This window comes from Micropterus dolomieu, linkage group LG22 (assembly GCF_021292245.1).
Source record: "Micropterus dolomieu isolate WLL.071019.BEF.003 ecotype Adirondacks linkage group LG22, ASM2129224v1, whole genome shotgun sequence".
Classification (NCBI taxonomy): domain Eukaryota; kingdom Metazoa; phylum Chordata; class Actinopteri; order Centrarchiformes; family Centrarchidae; genus Micropterus; species Micropterus dolomieu.
This window is the reverse complement of record NC_060171.1, coordinates 16,517,969-16,530,706: the sequence shown is the minus strand read 5'-3', so window position 1 is coordinate 16,530,706 and position 12,738 is coordinate 16,517,969. Positions and strand designations below refer to the sequence as shown.

The 12,738-nt window shown below is 40.1% G+C and overlaps 1 protein-coding gene across 2 annotated transcripts in view; it reads left to right on the top strand.

Moving 5' to 3' along the window:
* The first annotated feature begins 423 nt into the window (after nt 1–423).
* roraa (RAR-related orphan receptor A, paralog a) overlaps nt 424–12,738 on the top strand; it is a 180,201-nt gene continuing 167,886 nt past the window's right edge. For both annotated transcript variants that reach the window (XM_046037029.1, XM_046037028.1), the window contains exon 1: nt 424–729. In XM_046037029.1, coding sequence (XP_045892985.1) covers nt 576–729 — 154 coding nt within the window. In that variant the 5' untranslated portion in view covers nt 424–575. The remainder of the gene's footprint in view (nt 730–12,738) is intronic.

Sequence of the window (12,738 nt, the reverse complement as noted above, 5' to 3'; positions counted from 1 at the left end):
CTATTTAGCTATAGCCTAAGCGATTTGCAGATTGCGATTAAAGCAAAAATAACCATTGCTGCATTTCCCTTGCAAATTACATTTTTTTTTTTTTTAATTCCAGTTGAATAGCCCAATTAAATGGTTTATGAGATGATGCAAATGCATGTCATTATGATGTATTTTGACCAGTTTTCAGTTTCAAATTTAACAGCAGCCAATAGATAGGGATATACAATTATTATTATCACACAACATGTAGGCTAAGTGAGATAATACAACTGAGGTTAGACTAATAAAATATTTCCATTCCCATGTAAAACTGCGCAGGGTTGACCAGCATGGATTACTTTTCAGGCCTACATCTATTCTTCTGCTATTGACAACCTCTCCCTTTTCAGTTTGCCTGACTAGAGCTCTCACTAGCGCTGCTAGTGGACAATCAAACCTACACACCCACCTCCAGACACACTCGCATTTCTCATTTCTTACTTCTAGTCTAAATTAGATAGCAAGACGTAGTGTCGGAGCTCACAGATCGCATAGAATTAGTTTTAAGTACTAGCAGTAGCTAAACAGTAAATCTGAAATTCAACATGGAGTCCCCTCCAGATCCAGCGAGCGACCCGGGCAACAGCGCCTCGGAGCCGGCTACCCCGGTCAGGGAAACCCCGGTAAACCTGGAGACGCTCCGGAAAGCGGACCATCCAGCCCCGGTTCGAAGGCAGACCTGTTCAAGCACCAACAGAGGTAAGCGTACCGTATTTCGCTTTTTACTGTATGAGAAATAAAGACCGATCGGGGGATTTACAAAAAAAAAAATCAAACTTCATAAATGAATTAAATCGCTTCCCTCATAAATAACTGCTCACTCTCTAAATTCACCCAACCACAGGGGCATGGCTTTTTATTTATCACCGCGGCTTTTCTGTTCGGTTGTAATTAGTGCCTCGGTGTGTGTTGCTGGTGTTCAGGCTCCACTGACAGCTCAAATCATAGGGGGGTGATACGGTCACAGATGTCACATTTATTCAGACTGCAAGATAAATCAATTACCCAGCAACTTAAAATGGACCAACAGGAGCTTCTCTTCGTGCCAAAACGGGCCAACCTGTCCGCTCAAACGCGATATTGTCAAAGTGTCAAAAGTGAACTTTTGGAGACTGTGGGCCAGTTTATCGATCAGTCCCATTCTCCTTTGTACAGGGGACGTGTCCTCCACTATTCCTGATACAGCACACAGCGCCGTCTGGATGGATTTTTACATCTCCAGCTAACACATTTAGGCTATTCCTGTGTGCAAAAAGACGCCCCAGCAGCTGGAAATTGTTCAACGCCAGCTCTCACACACTGTTGCAAGCATGAAAGGCGCTGCACGCCTTTTGCGACTAAAACCTCCACATGATCAGACAATGAAAAAGTAAACAGGCCTGTATTGTCTGTTAGCTCGTCAAAAGTCTGTGTGCGTTGCTACAGAGGACTAGTTCATTTTACGTGATTTATCCACCACGTCCCGTCCATGTTGTACAGTACAGACAGTATTTAACCACACCCCCTCTCGGCTGTCTCTTGTGCAGGCTAACCGGGCTCATCCAAGTTCAAAGATAGAGTGATTTCTCTGCTGATTCTTGACAAGCAGAGTTGGTGTGTACATGACAGTGAGGCGAACGGTGTATTTGTGACAATTAATTCATTGCACGGTGTTTTTGTGTGAATGTGTGTGCGCACTATTCCTGTGCGCAAGGGTATATTTAGAGTGTGATATGGTGAATGTGGAATGTAAGCTGGTTATGTAACAGGTTTAGCCATAAACAGCGGCGCGCAACTGGGAGCAGAAATTATCATCGCAGATCTTTTCACTTTTTACACGAGCTGCACCCACTCGCCATGATCACAACGGTTGTTTAATTACAAAAATCAAGGCACTTTAGCGGGTATTTATATGCTCCCGAAGGGAAACTGTGTGACTTTGTCGGTTGGCACAGCCGGAACACTTATGTAATAGTGGGGCGAAGACAGGTAGTTGGTAGGCTTCGTGGATTGATTTATTTTTTTGCAAGTCTGACTTTGAGACACTCCTAACCTGCTGACCCATATTCACCCCACCCTTTTATGCACAGGATTAAAGTGCGTCTGGGAAAGAGAAAGACAGGAAAAAGAACGGTTTGGTCTGTTATGTAATGCTGAATGGGTGAAAAAAAAAACACATGTTCAGTGGGACAACCTCTGCAGCTTTGAAGGAGTTTCCCTGCACTGAAACTTAGTTTTGACCCTTTTGCAAAGAAAAAAACCTGATTGTTAGAGATCATTAGCAGCAGACAGCTTAAAGAAAAGTTTTGAGAACTTTCTATAACTTATTGTAAGTCACTAATTGTCTGAAATGGTTTAAATTCCTAACTTATTTCAGACTCTGCTTCATAGTTCAAATCTTAGTGTGTATTAGCCCATCATTTGGTATATTCCCTCATACAGACAGAGCCTGTTCAATTTTCAGAAGACTGTGGTAACAACAGGCAATTCCCTTTTTATCTTATCATTCAGAATCATGAAGTTGCCATCTGTAGCTTTGATGTACAGTTACATACAGTAACGGCAATCTATTGTGGTCTGCCCTCTAACCTGTACTTTTTACAAAGCATTATAACATTGCAACATATTTGTTTTCAAATTAAATAGGTTCACGAAACAGGTTATTCATAAATGTTCAAATATTCAGAACATTCACCATACAGGAGAATAGAAAAAAAAGTATGCTTTCATAAAGAAATTATGCCTTAATTACTTTATTTAGTAAAGCATTGATGTAAAAATACTAAAGTCTATTAAGACACAACTGCAGTTGGTTCATTGCACTGGCACTGTTTAGTGCGGGATTACTAAAAAATAAAATAACAATAAATTATGTTTATGACTCATGGTGGTGTTACGGACATTTTTTAGGATTACTGTTCTTTGCTCAGACTTGGGCTTTTCAGGCCAGCCACAGAAACCAACATCTGAAAGGCGGCAGACACTTGCTCAAGCACAGTTTCCCTCTTTACACCAGCTGTATTAGACTTTCTGAGGATGCACATTTCTTATCCTGCATGCAGAGCGTTTACTGTTTTAACCCTGAGTGCTAATACCTTTTAAGTAGAAAGGGCTTACTTCAGCAGAAGCTCTGCTGTAAGACTTGAGTGGGTCAGAGAACAGGCCTTGGAGGGCTGAAGATATCATTACTGGAAAGAAGAAAGGGTGTTATTTTCATATTGCAAGATCCCTCAGTTCGCAAATTTGGAAACAATCAATATTAATGGCTTGGTTATGTAAGGTCATGGTCTCTGCAGGGGCTTGAAACCTCACAATTGCATAGAGACGTTTTGTAGCCGCAGATCTGATAAGAGCTCTTGTGTCCTGGATCCTCTGTTAACATAAGCTAGTTTGAGTGTCAAAAGTACATCTACAGTACATGTGCGTGTTGTGTTACTGTAATAGAAGACTGCACTAAATGCCTACTACGCTTGTCTTCTTATGCTGTACAATTGTTGTTATTGTTATTTTCAGTGACAACGAGTCTTCTGAACATAATTTTCCTTCGTTAGGGAGAAAGAGGTGGATGACTCATTAAAGACAAAAAAAACATTATGCTGCTTTTAATGTTGTGAAAGTTGTCACCAGGTGACATGCAGTGTGGTCTCCTACAGTGTCTTGCTTATTAGCTTGCCTGAGTGTCATATCTAGATTTAATCTTCTTTTGGTCTTTTCAAACAAAATACCAGTTTTCAACTTGTTATGTCACATTTGTAGTTGTTATGGCCAGTCACATGCTTGTGTTACCATTTTCTTCAGTGAAAAAAAAAATCAGCTGTTTTAAATGTTGGTTTCATTGTGGGAAACAAATCTTACCTGACACTGCAGTTTTAGTTGCTGATCCCATCTAAAAAGGCAGGGTGTGAATATATTCAGTCTTCTCTTAATGAACACATACCCAGACTTTTATCCAGCAGTTTTATTTTTGGGCAGCGCAATGAGAGCTCTCGGCTAGGGTGGCAGCATTTATTTAGTTGTTGACACAAGACGGATCTGGGACCCAGGCTTTTAAAAAAACGTTTTGCACAAAATCTCGAAAAGCCGGCAGTTGGCATGGGGCTCGCACACCACTCGAATGGACGGCAACATTACTGAGGTTGTGGCATTCTCAAATTCAAGGAATTAGGGCTCTCTGCCCGCTGGAGAGCATGAAGATACAGGTATAGGCTTATAGCTGAGCCCTCAGCTCGGACAGATCCTGGAGAGGAACTCCATTAGGTGTCTCTTTTTTCTGGCTGGCTGCCTGTAACATAATATCGAGTTTCAGCCCTGCTGCCTTTTCAATTCTTAAGTGTGGGTGAGGTGATGATATCATGAACTTTTTCATCGGTATGTGTCAGACATTTAACAATCAGCCGATTTGAAGTCACAGCTGAGTATTTGATTTATTGTTGGAAACAGCTAGTTTAACTGAAAAAGAAGAACAGAATTATTTTAACTGTACACTGAGCTATTGCATAGACGTGGCATCTGCTCTTAGTTTAGACTTTGGCACCCCTACCTTTGGAAAAAAAAAGGCCTTCTGTTGTTATGAGCTTCAAAGGTCAAATTACATTTGAGCAGCAGCATGTTTAGCCTATGTAAGGAGGATGTACCTGTGAATTAGGCTTGAGCAGTATTACCTTCCTGACATTTCACCGGGGTATATACCAGCTGCCAGCTGCATGTGTGACATTGTCTAGCCTACAATGCTGTGTGTCTCATATGCAATTAGCCTACTGGTGCACACTATAAGATTTTCCAATCTTAACCGATTTTAAAAACGTGGGATTTCACAGACACAGCCAACAGATTTTTACCGTTTAATATTTTAACCATAAGAACGTACACAACAGACAATTTGGTCAAGATACAAGATAACACACTTGCCGTTTTACTAAATGATTTCAGAGTTGCGATTCCAAGCACTTGAGATCTCACAGAAACTTGTGTGATCAAACGTGACTTCAAAAATGAATAAACATAAAGGAAGACTGTCGTCGTCAGCTATTTGCACGTTTGATTGCTATGTTTTGCACAGAAAAACAAAAAAATGAGAATAAATCAATGGCTGAGTTGACAGAATCAGCATGGTTTACACATTTTATAGCATGAACTTACGCCTGGGACGCTTCCCGGTCAGCTCACTCTCATTTGCTGTTGCGGGTTTCTACTCAACATTTCATTGCTGTTACTTTCACAGAACAGGAAATAATCAGGGAGCCTCCAATCCAGTTGGTAACTTTAAGATTAATGTCTGTAAACACTTTACACTACAGGATATTTGGGGCAGATAATCTGTTCATCCCTGTGACTGTTGGGAGTGGCGAATCAGACACAAAAGTGGCCCAATTATGTATAAATAGGAAATAAGCACCGTTCTTCCATAGATTCTGGCTGGAGGAGGTTGCAGCGGTGGAGACCACACATCTGTGGGCTGAACGGAGAAGATGTGCACACATCTAGCCAGTTGACTGGCTCATCTTTATTATCGAGACTAAATCCAGAATACTCCCAGAGAATGGCAGAGACATTTAAATTTTTTTACTAACCCTGTAACATTATCCCCACCATTTGCAGTCACTGACCAGTAGCTCCTTTTTGTGTGCGTAGTGAGTGTGTGATTGAGCGAGAGAGTGCGAGTGACAAAGAGTGACGTGAATGCAGCGGAGCAGATGAAAAAGGTGAGCAGTGAAGTTGTCAGTTTAGCAGTAAATGTAAAGTGTAGGTTACAGTTGCAGGCTGCAGCTAAAGCTCCAGTGTGCGCGTTGTTTACCAACTGCTGAAAAAGTGAATGGGGTTATTGCGTCATTGCGTTGAAGTTGATGTTAGTAAGTTTCAAGCGGCTTTGCCCACCTACGGTAAGAGCATACATTATAATACATCACCTCAATACACCATTTCCTTATCAGTTTAACAGAAAGAGGAACATAGTTTTGACAGTCATATGGGGGGATTTGTAAATACCCTCAACACCTTGATATACTGCCAAGCATACTGTGAATGTCAATATAACATCAGGATTAGTTGTTAAATCAACCCTAACTGAGTGCTCAGTGGCTTGTTTTATATTATAACTATCATATACCAAAAATATTGTCCTGCATTTTTGAATATTTTTAATCCAATCATAAACCAACTTAATATTATAAACCAACTTAAAAAACAAATTGTTGATGCATTGTCTAAATAAATTCTGTCCGATAAAACATCATCGATTTTACCACCATCAAACACAATCTGTAAGTTTAACTGGTTTTAGCTAGAGTAATACAGATCAGAGGGGTGTGTTTGTGTTAGAGGTGTCTCTTTATAGAAACTTTCCTGACGTGTCTTAGTTGTGATGTAAATGGCCTAAATTTACTTTAAACTCATTATATTCAAATATTTAAATGAAGTCCCTTCTGATTTGAAGTCCTGCCGTAACATCCTGCTTTGTGAAGAAACAGATCAGACTGCAAGAAAATTACACTCACAAAGACGTTTCATGGGACCTTTTTAACTAAGTGGTTTTGGTGCTTTTTATGTTTAAATAGCAGACATTTGGATATTTTGGGCTCCACTAGCGCGAGTGCAAGGCTGAAAAGCGACTCTGCCACTTTTTTGGTCAGGCGTTTTTTTTTTGTAATTATCATTGGAGCATTTAATCTTCCATATCTATGATATGAAGGACTTACTTATCGTGCAAATTACCCGTGATGATGTAGAGTAGTACGTTTGCTGTATTTGGTACGAAGGCAACTGCATGAAAGGACTCCTGTGGATTTTATTGTAGGAAACTGCTTTGTAGACACACTGGTCCTCCCCAGCCAGTTAACATTTACACAGTGACATTTCTAGCTGTTAGCGGGCATACCATATGCCTGAGTTCAACACTTGATTCTCTCTATAAGTCTGACCATAGCTTCAACCGTGCTGAAATCTACATGCATTTATATCAATTGCGTACAAATTTCGATCATCTGTGTTCCGTGGCACCGAAAATGCAGATGCAGAAAACTCGTTTTATCAAGGGTCAAGTTATTTGAGTCCATGTGCTTTCAATAAGTGGAGGAATTTTTTTCAAGTGCAATAGTTGTACAAGCCGTTAACTGGTGCTGACTTATTACAAACCAGTTCGTTACACAGCTCAGGGCACACACTATAGATCTGAGGGTCTGACAAACTAAAACACTGTTACCAAAATGCATTCTACAAATGTTCTGGTATAACTGCAGTTTTTTAAATATAATGGGTAGATATTGTAGGGAACGCAATCCCCCAGTAGGGTATGTTAATTGAAAAAAAGTTTAGAAATGTCAAACTTACCCTAGACCAAATATGAAAGTTTTAGTCTTGCGGGACAATTTATTTTTGAGTTTGAATCACCAGTGGCTTAACTGGGTCTGGCGCAGAAGTTTCAACTGGTGACAGACACCAGATTTGATGTGAAATCTCCAGTGGTGAATGATAGCTCAGATCTATGGCCCATTTACAGAAGTTTGTATCTTAGATAGAAGTCTGAATAGTAATGACCGGAAATACTCCAGATGCATTATTGGAGGGCGTTAAAGGAGTCTAAATTTAATGTGGTACACTGTGACCTAAGTACTGGTGCTGCTTGGCTCTGTGCTGCTCTGTGCTGCTCTGTGCCTCTCTGATATGAACTGGGCCCCTTAGAAGAGGCCTAGAGGGAAAGAGGTGGTGAGAGTGGTGGACAGGATCACTCAGAGGAATTCTTATGTCACATCTAGGGCCAAGCCTTTCACATCTCTACCAGTGTAGAGGGTGCAAAGCTCCCAACCAGGTAGGTAAGCCCCTCGCAGCACTCATTCAGGAACTTTGACCAGCAGTATCTTTGAAACCATCATTCCGGTGTCTTTGATCAAAATCATACTGGACATATACTGTACATTAAATGTGGCTTCATGTCATGTGTGTGAAATCATGTGAACCTAACGCCGTTTGGGGTCTGCGCACTCAGAGGAAACCCCTTTTTTTTTTTTACCACAGAGCCTTTACCGCTTCATGCAGGCTGCAGAGCACTGACATGTGTTGAACACTTGAGAGAAAAATCTCCACGGAGGTTCTCACGCTTTACAACAGGCAGAAGTGACGTTGTAAAATCTAAAATATGTTATTCAAACAGCACACCTCAAGATCCTCTTAACCGTTATTTATCTTGCTTTCTGTAGGCTAAATGGCCCTCACTGCAGCTCTGTTATAAGGACTGTTGCGTGGTGGACTACGACATCGAACTAAGATGAAAAATAGAAATAGGTGTTGCATGCTTTTAGCTGTCTGCATAAGAACAGCGGAGAACAGTAGCAAGGCAGCAGAAGCCAGGTGCTTTCTCCTTTGGTTGGTGTAATAAAAATGTAACTTAACAATGCCTGCACTTGTGTATTCTCAGGATGTATTAAATATAACTAGAATAGTCTAGACAAGAGAAGGTGGTCTCTGGAATTGCTGAAACTATTAGTCTTGTTTCCTAGTGTGTTTTTACTTTTTGTAAGTCTCTGCATCATTATTTCACCACACGTGAAGTTGCTGTTGTTTTTCTTTTGCGCAAATCCATCTTCTAATTTTACAAATATTATAAATAATATAGTTGCAGGAGCAGAACATTCTTTCTAGTGCCTATACTTAGATTTTTCTTTGGTGCTATCACATGGTGTAAGGTAAAAATGCTGTGAAAAGCTGAGCACGCATATCACATCCTCGTTACATCAGTACTGCTAACTTGAGTACTACTCAACAAAGTTTATTTGTCACCTGAAATAAACAAAAAACTTTTGGAGACAAGGAAGATAAAACAACTTGAAAATCAGTGTCATTTCTGTTGGCTTGATTATTTATATTGGAATAACAAGCGCGACTTAATCTCATAAATAAAAAAGGGAGAGATACAGATCCATCCCCTCCAGGTACTGCCGCCACTTAATCGAATTAGCTCCACTCTCAGGCTTGACGGGCTCTTCAAACACCCCTGGTGACTTCTGAGTGCCGATTACAATCAGCTACTATTTTCAGCCTTTGATTAAAATCTAGTGAGGTTGGACAGAATTTTTTTGAGCGCAGAACCAACTAATTATTAACATTGCAGCCCATCTCTCTTTTTTTTGCCAGTTACAGAGGGCCAATGGGCTGGAGTAGTTAAACAATACCCATAAGTATTAATCATGTTGAATCACTCTGTGTGAAACTATTAGCTTCTTCTTGTTGAAACATATCACACTAGTCTGCGAGTTATCCAAATGTAGATATTTGTGTCATTATAAACAAATCTGAGTGGAGACTTCTGGCTTGAATATTTGTGAAATCAAAGGAGCCATTTGTATTTGTTTCATGGTGTAACATTTCGTCTGAGTCTTGTTAATCATAACACTATAATCTTTGTTAGATAATCTAGTTGTTAATGCATATTTCCTCATCTGCCAGACAACAATAGTGAACACAACTCGTTACTCATAAAATAATAGAAGATGATCACAGTTGTTCATGCCTTACACAGTATGTCACATAATCATTGTAATGTGCCCGTCAAAGACAACTCTGCTCTTTTGTTACTTTCAAAAGGCAGCTTCTGAATATGAATAAGTCACTAATGAATATTTGGTTCTTGCATGTCTGTGGATTGATTGCTTTAGGAGGCGTACTAAGACAGAGTGAGGCACTATGGGGCTCAATCAATGCAGCAATGCTGCTGCTGTGCTGCTGTCTGACAGTGATTGAAAGACAGTCACTCTTCACCATACATACACGAATCCTGCTCCCATTCTCTGACAAATATCATCTGATCAATCAATATTTGCAGCTTTATTTTACTAATGCAGTACTTAAGAGGCAATAATTAACGCCATGCTGGGTTGTTAAAAGCCTATTTTTATGTGACAGACAGAAATAGACATACAGAAATAGGAAGATGAAGGCCTTTGGTTGATGTTGATAGTGGCATATCGTGCAGGCGTTCCTTATACACTGTTCTATGAACTTATGAAGAACTTGAAATTTTCTCACCACATGATGATTCCTATTGCTTTCAAGTTATGTTAATATACAAAACTGGAGTTTTTTTCACTTTTAAAAGTTGTTGAATGGTATAGTATGTGGGTTAAAGCTAGGTTATGGACAGTACTTGGACAGCGAAAGTGGCAGGTAAAGAAAAAAATCCAACACAAATCAAAGGTCAAAACACAAAACTGCCATCAACTTCTTCTCTCTTTACAAAGTATTTTTACTCAGCCTTTATTGAGGTTGTACGCATGTAGTAATTGAAATATAGTATGAAACAGTTTAACTGAGGGAATATTCATTCGATGTCATCATGTGTTAAACAAGTGTGGCTTGTGATGCTCATTAATTTCTGCTTGCTCCACTTGCAGTGTTTGGGCTCTCTTTGCTGGCTCCGTGCCACAGCGTCTTCTGAAAGAGCCACTTCATCTCTGTCAGGGGCAGGTGGAAATTTGCTGCACACTTCTAATTGGACAAAGTGCCTTTCAAACTCTGAGCCATCATACACAGATCAGATTATCATACAGACCAGGTGTCAACAGAGGTTTTTCACCTCCCTCTTCCCCTCCTGCTCTCTTCAGCATCTTTTAGGTGACTTTCAGATTTTCCCTTTGCTGTGTCACCTTTAAACTTCCTGCAGCCTAGTGACCCACAGCATAAAAAGCCTTGTTTTACAGATTAATTACAAGAAAGTACAATTGCTATTTTTACTTTTGAGTTTACTGTAGAGCAACATATGGACAATACACATCTAAAACCAGGGGAGACAAGAAATAATTGTAAAGTAATTTGACAGATGGGGCTAAATGCGCTTGCCTAAGATCCTCAAACAGGTCCTTCCTAAGTTTAAAGCCATATCTTGGTCATCTTTAGTCTCAAGTACAGAAACATTTGCAACAGCCAGAAGGATAATCTGAGGCTGTAGGCTAGCTCACAGGGGGCTTTAAGGTCTGCAGTATAGCTCAAGGCCAGACCTCACTGTGCTTGTAAAGGTAATCGGTGAAATCTTCAGATCAATTCTTCACGTAACAGGTAACCAGCGAAAAGAGCAGAACTCGGGCGATGTTATTTTGTCTGTTTGAACCAGCTGAAAGCACAACTGCTGAATTTTGAATGAGCCAGGGAAGTGAAACAGACTTGTGATTGATCTAAGAGTAAAGTTAGGGTACTCTAAACGCGAGAAGATAAAAGACTTTTTCCATTTATATTTTTACAGATTAATTATAGAAAAAACTCAAATGTTGAAAAAGAGGTAATGTTTTAGGTCACGGCATACCATCTTTTCTGGACAGCTTACAGTGGATAAAAAGCCTGCAATCGGCAAAGCTTTTGTCAAAATGTTCCAGGTGATTTGAATGTAAAACTTCAAGAGCAACACTGAACATTTATACTGTTTGAATCGCTGGCCTTCAAGGGCTCAGTTTATTGTCAATGCAGCAGTAGGAGGAAATATTTTGTTTTCTGTCTATAGGAAAATTGTGAGCCTATAAATGGAAAATAAAATGGAGCATAAAATTTAACCTTGAAGAGCAGCCCTGTTGTAATATAGTGTAATCGGTTCAGCTTGTACTGAACCTCTTATTTCCAAAGTATCATATGTATATGTGTTTATGTGTATTAGTGGTTGGTCAATTTCAGCTCTGTTCAGGCTGCACTAATATCAAAACAGATAACACTAAACAAATTGGAATTTTTTTGTTCTACGAAGCTTATTAAGGAGGATGACATTTGCACTGTGCATTTTGTTCTGAAGATGAAAGCTGTTATTTGACTTACTTACAACAACATCGCACCTGGATTGTTGTTGCTTTGGCTCTAGTTACCAATGGAGCGTTAAGGTGAATGGAAAGCTTTAGAACAGCACTGTCTCATTTTATCGCAGTATCATTTCACAGTGGAAAGGCCAAACCAGTTGCACATAGTGATAAATACATTATCACTACTCCTTTCACACATCGGGCAAACATGGCAAAATTTTGGCATACTCGATTGCTTATCTTGTCTGCACGTCGTCAGCGCAGATGTATTACCCTGTGCTGATTTGATTCTGGGCAAAGGAAAGTGGACAGGAGAGATTGATGGTGGTGTCCCCAGTCAGACAGATAACACCTGATTCTGCCTGCAGGGGGTTGGTCTAGCACACTCCTCCCCTGCACCTCAGATGCGTCGAAGGCTGTGCTGAGGAGGTGAACCGTTCCTTCACTCAATGCAAATTCAGGGCCACATTCAGAGATGATCCCAGGACGATTGAGCCAATGTGGCCCCGAGCACTCTGCACCACATGATCCATGCATCAGCCACACCTGGGAGAAACCCACACAGGCATGGGGGTCATTTGTTTAACACAGGTGCATCATGTATCTCAACGCACTCAAACAAGCGCGTGCACACATTCACACGCTTGAATGAGCGCTCAGAGACACACATGCTCGAATGCACACAGAGATACACAAGTGTTAATGAAATGCTGTCTGTGCATGTGATTTTGTATTGGAAAAATGTCTGCAGTACTGCACCTTTTGTTATGACCTGTTGTTTCTGTCAATTTTTACCTTTAATCTTCATAAAATATCACTAGGGAATATACTGCAATAAAGTAAAAATCAAAATGAATAAAATGATAAATCAACATTGTGTACTACTTAAGAAACGATGTTCATATGAGTGAGTGTGATGAGATAAAGAACATTAATTGCATGTAAATATGAAACTCTATTA